General features: G+C 39.4%; 1 protein-coding gene across 1 annotated transcript; it reads right to left on the reverse strand.

The window, feature by feature from the left end:
• Nucleotides 1–1407: 1407 nt before the first annotated feature.
• On the reverse strand, nucleotides 1408–19429 carry LOC146689200 (desmoglein-2.1-like). Its single transcript, XM_085437467.1, has 14 exons — nucleotides 19204–19429; nucleotides 16113–16238; nucleotides 15699–15857; nucleotides 15444–15585; nucleotides 14895–15052; nucleotides 13025–13159; nucleotides 12727–12912; nucleotides 11738–12177; nucleotides 11487–11629; nucleotides 10724–10945; nucleotides 4659–4901; nucleotides 4296–4426; nucleotides 3869–4171; nucleotides 1408–3671 (listed from the first exon to the last, which is right to left on the reverse strand). The coding sequence occupies exons 1-14, from the start codon at nucleotides 19246–19248 to the stop codon at nucleotides 2613–2615; spliced, it is 3492 nt and encodes a 1163-aa protein (XP_085293593.1). The 5' UTR covers nucleotides 19249–19429; the 3' UTR covers nucleotides 1408–2612.
• Between the last annotated feature and the right edge of the window lie 933 nt (nucleotides 19430–20362).

Here is a 20362-nt window from a genome sequence, read left to right on the forward strand (position 1 = left end):
AAAAAGTCTGAGAAATCAGACTATAGATAATCATTTCTAGTTCTTAGTTCCTTGTTTAATTTTGTCAGTTCTCCTTCTCATGTTTAGTCTCTCTGTGTCCTCCCTGCATTCCTTTATTTTTGTCAGTTTTGTCTCCTTGTTTGTTTCTGGTCTCTGTCTCTGTATTTGTTTACTTTTGTCTTAGTGTCAAGTCTGAAACAACAAGGGTGTGTGATGTGCTCTTCGCTTTCCACCTACAGCTTCATTGGAATGAAAAGTAAAAGGGTTAAAAAGTGCCCTTCATCAACAAGAGCACGTCCAGCTCCAACTAGGTTATGTGCAGAGTGAGACTCCTTGTCACCAATGGGGTATCAGCAATGGAACACACACACCTGTTTAAAGAGTTTTTGTTTTGTTTTTTGTTTTTACTTAAAGTATTGGTGTGACTTTTCTAATCATTTTTACACATGATAAACATTGAAATGACTCACCAAACATCACAAACAGCGTGTATCAGTCACTCAAGGCACTCCTTTGCTGAGAGTTTCAACTACCCTTCACTAGTCCTGATTTTATCAAAAATAACTTGTGGCTACAGTAATCGAATTTCACAACCAATTCAGTAACAAATTACTTATGCAGAATCTGTATGGCAGCTAGAGTTATAGTGACTCTGGTACCTGATACATGACAAACCTGATCCTCATTTCCACAGTAAATATTACAATTCCAGCTGTAATCTCCTTTGTGATAACTACTACACAAATGATGGATTTTGATAAAGCACCAAATGGCTTTCTTAACTGGTCACGTCTCTCATGAATGAACAAATTAATCTTAATCCCTGGTGTGAAAGCGCTGGCATTTTTGGAAGCTTAATTTTATCAGTACTCCTATATTTTGCATCCAAATATTATACTATAAAAGTGATAAAAAATGATTGAAAGGATGGAAATGTAATGGAAAATTTGTGATTCAACTCCTCGAACCTCAGCATACTATTGGTTTGTAACGTCCTTGTACAAAGACAGGGGAAAAAACAAACAAACTAGCTGGATTCAAGGTCTTGATGCATTGCATTATCAGTCTGGTGTCTACATGATGTTGAGAGTTTATTCCCTGTGTAGACAAAGATTGCATCTGGGCAATACGTGTAAACGAGCTGTTATTATTGTGTTTATTTATCAGTGCTTGTATGAAGCCTTTTCAATTTATTTTACCAAAAGAAAGCGTAGCATCACTCTATGATATTCTTTGAGTGTTATGAAAAGTGCTATGAACCAGTCAACTTACCAATATTTAAAAAAAAAAAAGATTTTAAATAATTAAATAACAAAAATGAACTCACTATATTCCAAATTTGAGTTCATGGTAGAAAAACGTGGAACTGACACAGGGAGAAAAGTGAACATAAAACACTTGCAGACCTTTAAGTGCTCCATACCAAAGATTTTATTATCTTAAGCATAAATGTTTTTCCCCAATACATGCTTTCCCATTGATATTAGGCCACCACATGAGTGTTCAAATATATGGTAATAAATGGATTGAGTTTTTACAATTTCTAACCATTAAAAATTATACATTCAAAAGGAAATGAATGAAACCCTAATACAACATTCAAACAACTGAAAAATGTCAATTAATTACTGAGTTGAAAGTGTGTGAACATGCAACACAAAACAGGGTCCCCATGTTATCCAACATTTACTTCTAATTGCTTCCTATCTTAGGAATATAAATCTTATGAATTCCCCTGTGCCTCCACATCTAGCAAACAGAGCAAAATCAGCCCACTCAAGACAACAACAAAAGCTACAGGTAAAGCCAAACCAGTTGAAGCTGGTATGAAGGAGAGCAAAATAGGATTTTCCCTATACCACAGCAGGACTACTTTGGAGGCTTTAGTTGCACAGTGTTAGTAAGGCGCCAGCTATCTTTAAGCTGGAAGTAGTCCCATCAGTCACTCTCTCACGTTCAGATAGTCCAGTTAACATACACATGCATCATAAAGTTTCCATATTAGAAAGAAAACAAACAAGTTAAAATAATGGTTATAACAAAGTTATATATTTGTAGCCATTAATTCAATTTTATTTATTTAGAGCCAATTCACAACAACCAGTGTCTCAAGGCACTTGATATTGTAAGGTAAAGCCCCTACACTAGAAACACCAGCAGTCATGACCCCTACAGCAAGTGCATTCAACAACAGGAAAAAAAACCCCGTCCCATTTAACAGGAAGAAACTTCTGGGAGAACCAGGCTCAAACTGGGGCAGTCATTTGCTGAGACCAGTTGGCAATGAGGGGAAAGAGAAGAGACCAGAAAAAAGACAGGACACAAGGAAATAGTAGTGGTTTATAAAGTGAAAAGAAAAGTGAAAAGACCTTACTAGTATTTATTGTAATGTGTTGAATACTATATTAAACAATTTGCAATGAACATTTCATTTACTGTCTGTACTATTAAACATTTAAACCATTACAGAGATCTTTTGCATGTTTCCATGTAGCATACAAGAAAATTAAGCAGCACAGCTCCCACCCGTAACCTCATATGCACATAGTGAAGTCATAAGAATAGACCTGGAACATATCTTTGCCAAAAGTTTGCACTTTTGCCTTTCTCAGTTAAGTGAATTTCTCCTGTACTTTGTGGGATACAGGGCCAGCGGATACTGTAACAGTAGAGGACCCAAACTTACTGGTCATAGAGCCAGTGGATTGGCTGTCCTTGTAGAGAATTCTTTCAGAGCCAAAGACCTCAGCCTTCTTTGGCAGACCATTTGCATCTTGAACAAAGTTCTCTCTGACCATTAGGATTTTTTGAGATCCAGGAAGGTCTCCTGGTTGTAGAGGACCTCCCTCAACATAGGAAGCCTGATTCCCCTTCCGCACTTTCATTGACCCTGCAGGGACCTTACCCTCTACAACCTTCATGGTCTGAGAGCCAGACAAGTTTGTAGCTTGGATCAAGTTTGCATGACTCCGCTGGGCACCACTGTTATCCACCAGCACCATGGTGGGCTCCTGGGCTTGTCCACTGGACAAGAGAGTGCTTCCCTGAACAAATACTCCTTGGGCAGGTCCAGATTGCGTGTTGTTAACCAGTATCAGGCCTTGAAGGTTGGTGGTTGGTGCTTCAGCCAGGATCATAGTGTTCTGAACCTGTGGTTGGACTACGTAATGCATTGGCTGCAACACAGGAGTGGTTGTGTAGTAGACAGGCTGCTGTTGCTGTATTAGGACCATCTGGCCTTGATTTGCCAACCCTCTTGTCATTGTATTCATCCCTTCCCTCACTGCAGTTGTACTTTCCTTTGCCATTTCAGAATGCTTGGTTGTCTTCATGACCATACTCTGCTCCACTTTGGGCATGGTTGGCTCCAGTTTGGGTGGAGGGGACAGTTTTTGTACACTCACTGAACTTGAAACTGAGGCTGGAGGATTGTTATAGACATTAGACACAGGAGGTGGCACTTGTTTGTCATCATAAGAAATTTTCTCGCCTCTGCACACCTCCGCGAGAGTCTTGAACTTTGGTCCAAGGTTATCAAGAAACTGAAGATCATTGTCTGACTCCAAAAGGCTACAGCAGCCTACTGAGCCAGCAGAGGACCCTTGGCCCTCATAATCATACACCAACAAACCATCTTTCACGCCAAGGTTATCATTTCCATCAGTGACTTTCTGTTGAAGTAAAAAGGACACCATTATTCAGATAGTATTTTTCATGTCAACTCTTGGTATGTGCAAGGAATTTTTATGAACAACTAAATACGTTTTCAGCCTTAAGGGCTAATCAAAACACGTCCCTATAATTAATTCAAATCTCTGCTTTGCTTTTCATTAGCTACTGAACCTTTCCAACTCATGAGATTTCTTACCTGATCGTAATATTGCCTCAAAAAGTGGTCTGGCAGAACCATCCCATCATAAAGTCCTACACCTCCCAACGATTCTCTTGTCTCAGTCTCAGAGTAGAAACCACTTGGATCCTGTTGGTTCATGCCCCAAATTTCTTTTCTGTAACTACCTTGGTAGTTAGCCCCGTTCAGCCTATTAATGGATCCAACAGATTGTGCGAAATCAAAACTGCCCAACGCATCCATTGCTACAGGTTTTTGAGCCATGGCTACATTTAAGACATCTCCATCCAGTTGTGTTGGCAAGTTCAGTAGTGGCACGTCCTATAATTGCGCCAAAAATGTACATGTTAGTACAAAGTTAAAAATCACTTTGACACAACTTTCATGTAGGCATCACCACATTAGCCAATATTCTTCAGTGCAGTGAAGAAAATACAATTCTCACCGTGTTCTCTCCCTGACGTTCAGTATGGTAGTTGATGAGATGTGACTTTGTATCAAATGGCATCTCAGTAAAGAGGTCTGGGAAGGTTGCAGCACCTCCACATTTGCAGAAGAGTAGCAACAACGGAATCACTGTAAAACCAAGTTTTAATTAACCTTAAATGTAAGGTATGAGGGTGCAGTAATCCTTCAAGGAAGAAGCTATAATTTATATACACAATAAAGTAACAATAAATGTATCATAGTCTTACATCTGTCAGCAGCAGCTGTTTATTTAAAAAACTTTAAGGTGGTTTCCCTCTTCTCTTAATTATCCAAAACCAAAACCAATACATTATGGAAATTAGGATGAATTAACACTTACACAACAAGAGTAATAGGCCCAGGAGTAACAGCCCAATGCCTGCAGGTCCCAACTTCGCTTGTTTGCTTGGCTGACCCTTGGCGCCTTTTTTTCCACACATGATTCCATCCTCACAGGTGCAAACTTCAACCTTGACTTTCTGTGGATCTTGACACATGTGCCCCTGCTGATCCTTCACCAAAAATTCCACCTCATAAATACCAGGCCAAAGAGACTCCCGAGACCGCAAGATAGCTGCAGTGTCTGTCAGAAAACAGAAAAATATGTGAAACAAAATGAACATGAATTAGATTATATAATTTCTGTAAAAATTGTGGTGGGATTGTTGCTACTGCCTTAATAAAATTCAATTCAATTTTAATTATCCAACAGTCGCCTCAAGTTGCTTTATATTGTAAGATAGATCCTACAATAATACAACAGAGAAAATGCCAACAATCATATGACCCTCTGAGCAAGCGCTTTGTCATGAGTGGGAAGGAAAAACTCCCTTTTAACAGGAAGAAACCTCCAGCGGAACCAGGCTCTGGGAGCGGTGACCATCTACTGCGACTAATTGGGGTGAGGGTAAGAAGACAGAAAAAAAGACATGCTGTGAAAGAAAGAAAGAGATTAATAACAAGTATGAGTCAATTCAGAGAGGCCTATTAACACATAATGAGTGACAAAGGTGACTGAAGAAGAAATCAAGAAATCAATGCATCATGGGAATTCCCCAGCAGCCTAAGCCTAATGCAGCAAAACTAAGGGAGGATTCAGGGTCACCTGATACAGCCGTAACTATATGCTTTAACAAAAAAGGTACTGTACTTGATCTGGGGTTTGCTGCTTAGTTAGCTAAAACAAATCTCAAAGTAGCCAGCATATTAGGCTACAATTGTACTGTGCCTAATAGCATGTCTAATAAAGTTGGTAGGGGTGTAGCTGATGATGTAGCCAGGTACACAGGTGCACCTTATATAGTACATGGTGTGGTACTTATACAGCTGTGGTGGCAGGGAAGGGTTTTTGGAGCTCCAACATGTGAGAGGTGAAGCTGTGGATTCAGGAGAAGTAGTGGAGGAGGACTGGGTGGCAGTCTTTATTTTCATGACTATTTACATTGTAGATTCTCACTGAAGGTATCAAAACTATGAATGAACACATATGGGATCATGTAGTAAACAAAAAAGAGTGAAACAACTCAAAACATGTTTTATATTTTTGATTCTTTAAAATAGCTACCCTTTACTTTGCACACTTTACATTCTCTCAATGAACTTCATGAGGAAGTCACCTGAAACAGTTTTCCAACAGTACTGAAGGTGTGCCCCAGAGAGACACTTGTTGGCCCTTGTGCCTTTTCATTCTAAAACATCTAACTGGGTTCAGGTCAGGTGACTGTGGCCATCTTGTGTGGCACTTCATCAATCTCCTTCTTGGTCAAATAGCTCTCATACAGCCTGGAGGTGTGTTTTGAGTCGTTTTTCTTTTGAAAAATAAATGATGGTCCAACTAACTCCATACTGGTTCAGTGTGTCTGCTTGTTGCTTTTCCTGAGTGGTGGTTTCTTAGCAGCTATTTGACCATAAAGGCCTGATTCATGCAGTCTCCTCTGAATAGTTGATGTAGAGACTGACTCTCTGCTGGAACTCTATGGGGCATTTACCTGGGCTCCAGTCTGAGGTGCTGTTAACTTGCAATTTCTGAGGCTGGTGACTCAGATTAATTTATCCTGAGCAGCAGAGGTGACTCTTGGGCTTCCTTTTCTCATGTGAGACAGTTTTTTTCATAGCGCTTGATGGTTTTTGCCACTGCACTTGGGATACACTGGGATACATTCAAAGTTTTAGCAATTTTCCAGACTGACTAACCTTTAGTCCATAAGTAATGATGGATTGTCATTTCTCTTTTCTTAGCTGATTGGTTCTTGCCATAATAGGAATTCTAACAGTTGTCAAATAGGGCTGTCAGCTGTGTACAAACCTGATTTCTGCACAACATAACTGATGGTCCCAACCCCATCAAGAAGGAAAGAAACTCCACAAATAAACCCTGACAAGATACACCTGTGAAGTAAAAACCATTTCAGGTGACTACATCATGAAGCTCACTGAGAGCTGTGTTGTTGTTTTTTAACAATTTTTCCTTTGCTACATAATTCCGTAGTGTGTATTATATAAAAAAATATTCCCGGCTCGCCCCTGCAGGCAGTCTTTATCCTCCTAGCTTGGGTCCTCTACCAGAGGCCTGGGAGCTTGAGGGTTATGCGCTGTTCCTAGGACTGCGCTCTTCTGGACAGAGATCTCAGATGTTGTTCCTGGGATCTGCTGGAGCCACTCGCCTAGCTTGGGGGTCGCTGCACTGAGCACTCCAATTACCACTGGGACCACTGTTACCTTCACTCTCCACATCGTCCCGAGCTCTTCCCTGAGCCACTGGCACTTCTCCAGCTTCTTGTGTCTCTTCTTCCTGATGCTCCTGTCAGTTGGTATTTGTTACATCTATCACTACAGCCGTCTTCTTCTGATTGCCCGCCACTACTATGTCTGGTTGTTTAGCCATCACCATTTTGTCCATCTGTATCTGGAAGTCCCACAGGATCTTAGCTCGGTCATTCTCGACCTCCCATTTTGACCTCAGGACTTTCAGGCCATAGTCGGCACAGATGTTCCTGTATACTGTGCTAGTCACTTGGTTATAGTGTTGGTTATGTATGCCCTGCCTGCTAGCATCTTGCACCCGGCTGTTATGTGCTGGACTCAGGGGCACCTTTACACATCCTACACGTCGGGTCTTACCCGGTGTGATAGACCCCAGCTTCTATGGATCTTGTGCTCAGAGCTTGTTCTTCTGCTGCCATGATTAGTGCCTCTATGCTGTCTTTCAGTCCAGTTTTGTCCAGTCACTGGTAGGATTTCTGAATGTCAGCCACTTCCTATATCTGCCGGTGCTACATACTGTACAGGGGCCTGTCCTTCCATGATGGTTAGTCCTCCTTCTTGGATTTGTGCTGCCTGAGGTATTCACTGATCACGCGGTTGATCATGATCATCTTCCTGATGTACTGGTGGACATATGTTGTCTCAATATGGAATGTTGTACTGACACTCACTAGTCCCCAGGTTCCTTTCTTCCGCATAGCACAGGTGTGTGAAGGACCAAAAAGCTCTCCAGAGAGTGATCCGTACAGCAGAACGCTGCTGCAGGATTGCTCTCCCCCCGCTTCAGGACACCTACACCAGGAGATGCCGGACTAGAGCAGCGCAGATACTGAAGGACCCGTCCCATCCTGGCAACAAACTGTTCCAACTTCTGCAATCTGGTAGAAGGTTCCGCATCCTCCGGGCAAGGACAGAGAGACTCAAGAGGAGCTTCTATCCCCAAGCCATCCGTGCCCTAAACACACACACCCGCCCTCTCACATCATCTATAATTGACTGAGACAGGACTCTCTTCCAGACACTCTAAACCAAGGCACAATGTACATTTCAATTCCTTTAATTTTAAATATGTTTATATTGTCTATCCTGTAAAATAGTCAGATATCTATTCATATTAATGTACAGAATTCACCTGCTTGCTGCTACTACTGCACATTCACCCAATGTATATACTATATATATATATATATATATATATATATATATATATATATATATATATATAATGTCGAGGAGCGTGTCAGACTACATTTCACTGTGTGTTATACTTGTATAACTATGCATGTGACAAATAAAGAACCTTGAACCTTGAACACAGTCTCAGGGTGCTGGACTTGTGGTGAAACCCTCCGTGCATGGTCAGGAACTGCCTGCTCTTGACGTCAGTGACTTCTATCTCCTCCTGTGGCCAGCTTATTGTCCCAGCAAGGTACCTGATTACAGGCAGGGCGAAGATGTTGATAGCCCGGATCTTGTTCTTACTGTTCAGTTGACTCCTCAGGACTTGCCTGACCCTCTGCAGGTACTTGGTGGTTGCAGCTTTCTTAGTGGCCTCTTCATGGTTCCCATTTTCCTGTGAGATTTGAAGGTGCTTGTAGCTGTCCTTAATGTCTGCAATGTTGCCTTCTGGTAGTTTGATCCCCTCAGTTCTGACTACCTTCCCTCTCCTTGTTATCATCCAACTATATTTCTCCAGTCCGAACGACATTCCAATGTCGCTGTTGTACATCCTGGTGATGTGGGTCAGTGAATCAATGTCTCATTCGCTCTTGGTGAACAGCTACATCTATGTAAATGAGGTCGCTGACAATTGCTTCATTCTGTAGTCGGTATCTGTAGCCAGTCTTGTCAGCGAGGAGTCAATCAAAGTTCCAAACATGAACTCAGAGTAGCTCCACCGTTGTTGATCCGTATTGTTGATCACTTCAAAAATTAGTTGGGGCAAACATTTTCAGAAGGTAAGTGGGAAGATTTCTCCAAGTGGTGAAGACGGCTGCACAAAGGGCATCTACTGTCTGGAGCTGTTGTCCATTTTTAAAAAAAATCCTTTGCCATCCATCCCCCCAAATTTGTAATTGGATTTAGATTAGGGGAACATGCAGGATGGTCCAAAAGAGTGATGTTATTCTCCTTGAAGAAGTTCCTTGTCCTGCGGGCATTGCGTACTGCAGCATTGTCCTGTTGAAAAACATAGTCGTTAACACACAGACGAGGGCTCTCAATCATGAGTGATGGTCTCTGCAACATCTGGACATAGCCAGCAGCCGTTTGACGCCCCTGCACCTCCTGAAGCGCCATTGTTCCACCAAAGGAAAAAGCACCCAAGACCATTATGACGTCCCCTCCACTGTGGCGCGTAGAGAACATCTCAGGTGGCATCTGCTTGTCATGTCAGTAACGTTGGGGTCTTCCACTTGACTTTTTTGTTCCACAATCCTTAGGATCATTTAAGAAATTCCAAATGACTGTCTTATTGTGCCCCACCTCAGCAGTGATGGTGTGCTGCAAGAGACCATACTTGTGCAGTTCAACAACCCAACCACGTTCAAATTGGGAAAAGTTTTTTTGCCTTTGACGTCAGAAGGTCATGACAGTGTGACCACCTGACAGAAAAAGACAATGAATCCACATTTCTGCACAGATTTGGCCTTTTAAAGGTATGTGGTCCTAAACGTTTGATCAGCTGTAAAACAGCCTATTTCAGTTTAAGTGTTGTTTTCAATAAATTACATGCTCAAAAAAATTTTTGTCTCACTCCCATTTCTTCTTGTAGCATGTTGAAAGCTCTACATTTTACCTTGTTAAGATCCAACCATGCAAAATATGATTTTTTGCCATTTTTCAAGTGGTCTTAAACTTTCGATCTGGACTGTGTATATATGTATATACATATACAGAAGTAAAAAGGAATCATGCAAATTGAAGTGAAATATAGTGAACTAATGTGATAACTGTAATAAAGTAGCTTTTGCTAGAAAGTGGTCAAAACTTTTATGTGAGAGGTCACAGGGAGAAGGTGAGACGATGCTTGGATGTCACATCAAGTGACTGGATGCAAATATTGGCCATGTGAAGATGGAAAGGTGGAGGGAAGAGGATGTATAAAACTCTTTGCAGGTAACCATTAGCCGTTATTTCTTTGTAGTTTTGTCATAGCGAGCAGAAGATCCTCTATAGCCAGAGTGTCTTCTCTTTCTTCCACTAAAACTTCAATAAAACCAATAGATATACAGCAACAATTTAGATTTGATTATTTAAGATTTTTACTTTTTTCTAAAATTTAAATTGATTTAATTATGTGATTATTATTAACTGATTGAGCCATTTGCTTTTCCCTTGCTAAATCACTTAAATAAAGCACCGTATCTGCAATTAAAGTTCATTTTGTTTATTTCAATTTTTTTTTTTGAAAACAGTTCGTCAGATAGGTTTGTTGTGGTACTGTTTTGAACGTGACCAATCACATTTGAGCCATCGTTTCCTTGGAGTCTATTTCTTAACTGTAAAAAGTCCGATAAATTTGGACAAGAAGAAGTTAACACAGAGAAGAGAGCAAGTACACACTCATCTTCTTTGGCCAGTCGGTGGTTCAGTCTCTGAATGTACCACACTCATGATATTGTGGTGATGTTTTCTACTCACCATTAAGATGCTCCACTTGCCATTTTCCCTTAGTGCCTTCTGGGAGGATCTCAAACACAAAAGGAGGTCCATTGGGAAATGCATCCTCATCATTAGCGTTCACTATAACAGCATCCACTGTTGTGCACATAGTCTCCATGTTACTTGTCAAGATGGGGCAGTGGTCATTAAAATCCTCCACTTGGATGGCTATGGTGCCAGTGGCTGTTTTATCAGGTGTGTCTGGTAAATTAAAAAAAAAGAAATAAATAAAAAGCAAGAATTTAACATTTTTCCTTTGATTATGTCCATTTTGTCAGAGATAAGTTCAAGAACTATTTGCTTTACTATTACTATTTTTGGACAAAAAGTAAAACTAATATTGATTTTGTTTATTTACATGAATCTTACTGCTGAATAGCCATTTTGTTTTTATTCATGACAAGTCGGCATTATACAGACCGTACAGATGTATTTAGCCAGCAATGTGATGCACTTGTAGTTATGTTGCATTAGGTTTTTAATCATGCATCAATACCCTGACAGTAAATAATAATTTTTTCGTCTACAAAATATCAGGCAATTTGTTTACAATATTATGTTTAGTAAAAACTATCACCGGTTGTGTTACATTTATGTTTTTTAATTTCACAGTAAAGGAAGTTGGCTTGACTAATAAGTGAGAAATTCCCAGGGGTTGCAATTCCAAAGCTACTTTTCAAGGGTACTCCCCTTACGTAAATAATTTTTGAAGTGTCGGCATTTATACAGTAAAGCAGCATACCTTCTGAAACGCAGAGTATCTTGGCAAAATATGTCCCATTGACCAAGTGTGGAGATTCCCTGTCAGGCATCTTGTTCAGTTTGATCTCAGCTGTGACTGGGTCAATAGTTAGCCAGTTGTTAGGGTCGAATCCCTTAATATACCTACAGCAGAAATAAGCTATATTGTTATTACGGTGAATGAAAGGTGAAATTGACACTGTAGTTTAGTTTTAGTGGCTTTAATGTGCACTTATTTGTATATGCACTGACCTGACATTTTGAGCGGGTTTCCTAGTGTCTCCATCTATTGCAGGGTAGCTGGCAATAACATCTTTAATGTTGAAGGAGGTGCTTCCCTCTGAGACATGAATGGCTTTAACTTTGGGATCAAACTTTGCCCCTTCAGGCTGGTTCTTCACATTGATTTTGATAGGATAGGTTTTAAAGGGTGTCCCACCAGAAATCCCAGCAGCTCCAGTTGCACCCCCTGCTCCTCCACCACCCCCTCCTCCTCCCCCTGCTCCTCCACCACCCCCTCCTCCTCCCCCTGCTCCTCCTCCTCCTCCTCCCCCTGCTCCTCCTCCTCCCCCTGCTCCTCCCCCCCCTCCTCCAATAGTTATTCCAGCACTTGTCCCAGATCCATATGGCTGAGCCTTGTTCCTCACAGATAGTCCAAGTTCAATGTCTTTTACATCTTCATAGTCCACAGCCTACACAGATGACAGACAGAAACAAAGATTATCTGTTACAATTCATCATAATAATGACAGATGTTTGCATTTATTAATGGTCTTCCTGAGTTAAATGAAAACAATTAATCATTAATAATTCACAAACTTACTGCCAATTAGTACATGAGGTTAAAGAAAATGTCAAAGATATACAGAAATTCTATTCATAATTATATGGACAAAATTTTAGGCAGACCCAAGAACAGTCAGATAAGAGATGATGATCTCATGGGCATGCACTACTTAACTAACCGAAAAAATTTAACTATTTCACAATATAAAACATGTATTTGTTTTTCTGGACAGTACAGTTTGCCGGACAATTTGATCAAACGGACACTGGACTATTCCACCAGATTTGGTGTTTAAAATGCATATGCTCTGAGATATCAAGATTTCTATTTGCATTGTTTTTATGCTGTATTAAAGACTAGGATTAATAATAATAATAATAATAATAATAATAATAATAATAATAATAATAATAATAACAACAACAACAAGAAGTTTCATTTCAAACTGCAGTACCTTATCAAGCATTAGGATTCCCTCGTTGGTGTTGGGATCTGTTTTAATGCTAAAATACCCAGCCTCGTTGCCCTTGACAATATCAAATACAGCTTCCCAGTTGTCAGTGCCTTGCAGGTCCAGGTCCTGTGCTTTGATCCTCATCACCTCCACACCTTCTGTGTTCTCCTCAATGCTACCTTCATACTATAGGTGGAGAATATAAAAAAAAAATCATAGGGGTTATTTCAGCAATATGTTGCATATATTTGTAAATAACTACACAGTTGATTTAAAAGAGAGCAAGAAAGAAAACTACCTGCTCTTTTTCCAGAGTTGGTAGGTTGTCATTCACATCACCAACAGCTATAGTAACAGTGGTAGTTCCAGTGTTCCCCTCTGGTTTACCATTTAGGTCCTGACCTTTTACTGTCAAGATATACTGATCACATTTCTGAAATCACAGACCAATAAGTTACTAATTTCTTAGAGAGACTGCATCACACTTTACTGTAGCAATATTTCTGGTTAGCTATCCATTAGGTAGGTAGGCAAAATAGCTAACCAGGAACACTTTCAGTGATCAAAGGGGAAAAAACAAAAACTGTCCACTGATATAAATTTGGTGACTAGTATAGTCCATGAATTTGCCTTTGCCTCATGTTCTCCAGTGCAGGATTAGAGAAGGATCATAGGAGCTCGTACTAAAAAGACTGTTTCTCTAACTCCAAGTCTCTTTGTTCTGGTCACAAAGACCAGAACAAAGTTTCATGACTTTTCCCCCCAGCTTCCACACAGATTGAAGTTTCATTAGTCACTTTGTTCTAAAACTTCCCATTTACAAGTACAAGTCAGTTTAAGTTATTGGTGTTTGTTCTGTTTCCCCTATTGTATGTAAATATTATGGCCAAACCACTATAAAGGTAACCCTGCAGCGTCTTTGTGGTTAGGTCAGTTTGTGCTACGTCCACACTAGCCCGGATAGATTTAAAAATGGCATTTTTGTCTGAAAACGCTCCACATCCACACTAGCGTTTTCAGTCGTATTCACAGAGTTGTGCGTCCACATTGAAACGGCTGAAAGCGCTTATGTTCCAGTATTGCGCATGCGTGAAAAGCAAGAAGATTCGGCCTGCCTCATTTCTGTCTGCCGTTTATTTACTTTCCATCTCTTTGAAACGTCACGGCAAAATGTCGAGGAAAAGCACAGAGTTTTTTTAAATGGACTAACAATGAGGTGGAGTTGTTGCTGCGAGTAACACAAAAGTACAAAGTTGCAAAAGTGAGTGAGAATTAAAGAATTTGAAGAAAAGCTATCTGGAGCATGTACATACTGAGAGCGTTTTGAGTTTTGAGAGCGTTTTGAAAACGCCATCTCAGTGTGGACGGGAGGCCAAAATGGAGAGAAAACGATGCGTTTTCAAACGAAAATGCATTAGTGTGGACGTAGCTTGTGAGTTAAGGTGGATATACTTTGTTTGGTTAGATACGGTTTTTTCCAGTAGAATTTATATTTAGTAGACATCTTTGAAGGGCCCATAAATTATATTTTGAACTTTGTACTTTTGAACTTTTTTTTAGGGTAAAATAAAAATAACACACACACAGACACACACACACTTTGAAATCCAGAGTTTTCATTAAGCACCAAATATATTACATATCATGTTTTAACTGTTTAAAACGTTTAATGTTTGCAAACTTTCTCATATTTTCTCCGTACTCACGGTCAGGTGTTCTGTAAAAATGCTGTTCTAAGCAGTTTACTGAATATATGGATAACCAAGTTGTTTGTTGAGATTAGGGTAAGGCATATGTATAAAAACAGAATTCCAGAGTGTGGAATTTAACAACAACAACAAAAAACAAATTACCTGAGCTGCAATAAAATGGTTAATAACCAAGATGATAATTATTTTTGGCAAATAATAGAAATATCAGTTGATTAACATCACTGCTCATTACTCTAATAAACATTATGTATTTACTGAACTTTACCGTCTGAAAAAATGTCTTAAACTAGATTTTCATTGGACTTTAAAATTCAGATGCTAGAATAATTACTCTAACATCTGATTGTATTATTAATAATCATATTATGATTATGATTATTATTATCATTAAATATCAAAATTCTAATAAAAAATTAACTACATAGCTCTGAAACTGGTGTGGGGTTTAGTTCATACCTCTCTGTCTAATTTGTTTTTGATGAAGATGGACCCGTCACTGTTCATGTAAAACATGTCATGAGGTGGTGTCTGGTCTATGATGGTATGAAAAACCTGGGAATTGGGATTGTCTGGTTCATCGGCATCCGTTGCCGCGACTTTCATAACAAAAGTCCCTGTAAGCATATCAAGGAATGACATTTTAATTTCTCAAAAAACAAAAACAAACAAACAAAACCTCTCTGTGGCATCTTCAAAAGTTGAGATTACGACGACCTGGATGATGGAGAATCTACACAGACAACATCAAGAGTTCTAGTATCGCCTAATACCTTCAACACAACCCATCTCACAGCTGATGTACATTAAAAAAAACACCCTGTTCCATAATACATTGTTTAGTTTGAGTATAACATTACATTTAAGTAAGTTCAACCTGTAAGCAATGTAACAAAAACAAAATCTTTGTTTTCATTTATTAATTGAATATTAGTCATATGGGAATATGGAGTCATCACATGCCGGATAGTGATTAGTGAGGAATTTTCATAAAAACGAAGCACTAACCTCTCGGTGTAAGCTCATCCACACGCCCAGTATAGACGTCTTCAAACACTGGTGCATTGTCATTCTGATCAGTAACCTTGAATCGTACGTCGATGTTTTCCTCTGCCAGAGTGCCATCATTGTACCTAGCAACACCAGAAAGCTAAAATTGGAAACCTCGTTAGGTTTAATTAAGACGTTACAAATATTTATGTAAACTGTTGATACGGAATGCACTGAAGTCATGATGGAAAATAACCGTTTTGTCTCACTCACATTGTACATACTGATGAACTCTCTGTCAAGTAATTGGGTCACACGAATAAATCCAGTTCTTTCGTGAACTACAAACACATGGAAGGGATCTTGGTTTGCGCCACGGCCTTTCAGGAAGTATTTGAGATTTCCTTTACCATCATCTAAATCTGAATGAATCTGAAAATGAGATGAAAAGCTAAGCATAGCATAATTCACAAATATGTCATAATCATAGGACAATAACAACAACAAAGACAACACAGATTCCTTATAGATTCCTCATATCTTAGTATGTTAATGCTAAAAACCTTAATATATTGTATATCATGATTTTCTAACCCTAATAAAAATTATTTTAATCAATTTAATTAAAATAAAAAATTAAAAGATCATCAAAATAAAAAGGAATAAAAAACTAAATCAATGACTCACCCTGGCAACAGAAGTCTTTTTTGTGTGGTCCACATTTTCCTCCAATTTCACTGGTGGGGGAAGCCAGGCTCTTTTTCTTCTTATTAGACTGTCTCCAGATTTGGCTTTCGTCACAACAGCCTGGACCTGAAATACAACACATACGCTTAAACATGTTTGGAGAAATCACCAGCCATTTAAAGAAAACAAGAACACCCATTTTTAATCCTTGTCAAGCATTTCTTGGAATTACTGTCTGTAATTTAAAACCTAGAGAGATGCTTAAAGATCAGGTTTTTGTTATATATCAGTTTGAAAAACCTTAAAAGCAACAGTCTGCAATTGTTTGTCAATCTTCTTGTCTTTAGCAGGTAAAATATGACTTGGTGAATAATTCACTCACAGCAGGAAAGTTTCAGGTCTTTACTTTCAAAAATTCTTGCTCTGGCTGAGTTGTCACACATACATGCTCGCCGCACACACACACACACACACACACACACACACACACACACACACACACACACACACACACACACACACACACACGTATGTAAATATGTGTGTGTATGCATGCATGTGTGGCGTCTCAGCCAGCCAACAAACTCTGCAGGCTACATTGTGAACTAATCATAAATCAAGATGCTATTAAACTGTGCATGTAAAAACACACACCTTGCAGGGGCTATAAAGCTGCTAGCTTTCCCACACACAAAAGCTGACACATCTCTTGCCACTACTGGAAAGGTTCAGTTGAAGCATGTAAGGTAATAATGAGAAGAAAAGTAAGGAGTGGTTGTATACTTTTACTGCCATCAAATAACTCATTCAGAGCACTTAAAAACAACTCTCTATTCACTTGAAGAAATCTCTCTGAGGTCAGAACCTTATTTCCCACACTTTTATAACTATGAAACCAAATGTATTTATTATAGTGACCTAATGGTTTTTCAGAATGTAAAGTGAAGAATCAACAGTTATAGATAATAATAACATTCAGTTATGAACAACAGAATTTTTCCTGAGAGTTTTTTACTTTTGAGTTTGCGGTCTGAATGCCAATAGCTATTCCATCCGAATCACATCTTGATTCAAGCAACACCAAACAACTTTAGTTCGGTAAAAAGGTAAAATAGTACAAAGGGGGAAAAAAGCTCAGGCGTGTCCAAGCTGGCCTAGTTAATGCAGAGGCTGAACTAGAGTGTAAGCCAGTGTTGTGCCAAAAAGCGACTGAAAAAAAGTGATTTCAGAGTTTTCTGTGTGTGTTTTGTAGTCTACAATGCTTACTTATACTGTTAAACAGACCTTAGTGAACAGGATTTATGAATGGGTTAGATTCAGGGGTCTCAAACTTAATGAGCTGTAGGCCACTGCTTGCGCAGTCTTCTTATTGGAGGGCTGCTTACGTGTTCAAATAGTAAGAAAAAACCCCCAAGAATACACCCACAAATATGTCTAAAAATGCAGTGGTTTGTTTTTTTAAACTTTAAATATTGTATAACAAGAGAAAACTGCAAACATGAGTGCAAATCTTTTTTTCCCCTCACTCTTAACTGAAGCCTTTCAGTGAATTACCAAATACACAAACTGATACTCTCTTTCTGCCTAGACACGGTCCAGCACTTCTGATATGATTTTGTTCGTATTTAACAAAATACAAATGCAGACATAAGAGTACACATTAGGTTTTGACTGTTAGTGAGAATTGTTTTCTTTACAAATAACTGTCACTGAACTAACACACCCGGTCCTTCAAGATGTTTGTACTCTCTGCTCATATTGCCTTCATATAAAATATATACTTTTTGCTTTTTACAGAACTTATTTTAACATTGCACTCAGCAACAAACAAATCCTCCCAAAGAAAAAACACCTAAAGGGCCAAATCGCATTATTTTTTTTCACAGCAATATACAGTAGGGGTGACACAGTCGTAAGTGGTCCCTGGGCCGCGAGTTTGAGACCCCTGGGTTAGATATAAAATAGAAGAACTATTCCTTTTTGAAGTATCTTTATGACTGCATCATTTTAACCATATTATAATCAATCCAGTCCTCCTTGGTAACCTATCACATCACAGTTCTGCTCTATTTGTTACAACTTCTGCTAGCCAGCTCTCTCCCGAAAAATACATTTTTAATGTCAATGGCACTTTTTGCCGGGATAAATAACAGGATAAGTAACAGTCACTTTCCAAAAATTGATTAGAGCTTCTGATAGGGATGCTCCCTCTACCTCAAAATTACTTGATATATTTTAGGAGAGATGTGTTTGATCTATTTTTTGACAGATTATAGATCAAGCAAGTCATTTATAACAGTTTAAATGTGAGCAATCATTTTATGGCAAACACCGGGGTCTTGCCAGTGAAGCTGCCCCCGACACAATCTGTTTCCCCTTCTGGAGCGCGCCCTGGGCAAGGACAGCGGATTCAGTCGACTCCGCCTCAATTCCAACCAACAGTCGTGGCTGATATTTTACTTTAGTAAAAAAAGTTAAAGACGAATGTCATTACATTGCCGTTCATTTGTTTGGGTCACGACAGAAAATTATACATTTATTGTTGTCACGTTGTGCCGGAGGGGATTATTTCAGCAAACTGAGGACGTTTTGCCTGATAAGCGCATAATCACGTCTGCGGGAAGTCGACTTTTCTAAACTAACGCTCAATATACCAGATTCTCAAACCACATTTGTCAATGATTTGGACAGGGGGAGGAAATTGCGGCAGGTTCAGCTTGATATTATTTATAACACATATTTGATTTTATTTATTACAAATTATCTCCGGGATAACTACCTTGACACGGCATCACGTTTTAGCAGACGATCGCTTTTTAGCACCGGTTTTGCTTCATATTGCCTGCTGAAATCACGATGATGCTAATTTTTACTATTCATAATTGTGATTAGATTTAAAAATGCTTGACTATAATTTGTTGTCTTTAATCTATTATACATTTTGATTGATTTATGTTTTAAAAAGATGAAAAACCTAAATAATAAAAGCAACAAAAGAATCACATTATGAATTAAGCTTGTTTCATAGAAAAAAAACTACTTTCCATATGAAAGTCTTTTCTAATCGACACAAAAGTCTTTCTGGACTCACCACAAAAAGTAGCAACACAAACACGGGCCAACAAATCCGAATCATGACTGAAGAAACGTCTCAGGGGAGTCTCCCAGCGGCATGGAGAGTTTCTTACTGTCTGGATAAAAGCTGTCAAACGACTATCAATTTCACTGGCATCTACTTAAGACTTGGAAAAGAAAAACATCACGCCAACGCCAACAACTTTTACTGCGATACAAAAGACACGTGGGCGTTACACACACTCAACAAAGGCTGTTTCGTGCAGGTGTGGCATTCACTGAGCGCATGCGTGTAACCTGCCAAGTGCAAAGTAAGCCACACCCAATTGTTCTTATAAGCTCATAAACATAAAAAACGCATAGTAACACAGGATACCTTACAATTTTAAAGATAATTTAAACATGTGAAATTATTTACTCCTGCACTAACCTCACCAGGCGGATGGATAACACTTCCCTTCCTTTTCTTGTTTGTTTTTGTGTTTTTTGTTGGCTCCCCTCCCGGGCCCCTGTTTCCTCCTTTATGTGCGTGCGTGCGTGCGTGCGTGTGTTCATTCATGCGTGCCAGTTTATGGGCATCATCAGGCCAAAAGGTATTTCCCACGCTGAAGCCAGCCACACCCGTCTTCCATCAACACTCACCAGCTGCCACTGAGTACCCTCGTTAGTGCCAACTATTTAATTGTGTTGATGCTGGATTGTTGAGTGGAAATTATCTTTACGTGTTGTGACTGAGTACACTAAACTAACCTCTACAGTACATCTTGTGTTGTTAGGAACCTAGAGAGGAGTGTGTCATGGTGGGAGTGGAGCGTTTGTAATTATCCAAGGTTGGAGCCATGTCTTTGAAAGTGTTTCACTATTGTTCACATTCTCACTGTAAATAAATGTATTGTCTTGGATCAGAAATTCCTGCATTTGGGCCCCGTTCTTGCCAACTGCATCTCCATGAGAAAATGTTTAGAGTTTTAAGGTGTGTTTCAGACCCAGTGCTCCAATGTTGGAATTTGTTCACCTCCACCATCAACGCTACATGTTGCTGCCTCCTGTCCTCTTCCTCCCTCTCCTCCCCCTGTTCCGTGGTAGCAGCACCTGCAGACACCAGATAAGTTTTCGGTAGAGTTGGAGAAAAGTGGGGGATTTCTCACCCAACGTGCGCTTGTTTTTAGGCAGCA

Source organism: Copadichromis virginalis, linkage group LG17, assembly GCF_057382275.1.
Source record: "Copadichromis virginalis isolate Kocher_CV1m ecotype Utaka linkage group LG17, C_Virginalis_male_GT1.1, whole genome shotgun sequence".
Classification (NCBI taxonomy): domain Eukaryota; kingdom Metazoa; phylum Chordata; class Actinopteri; order Cichliformes; family Cichlidae; genus Copadichromis; species Copadichromis virginalis.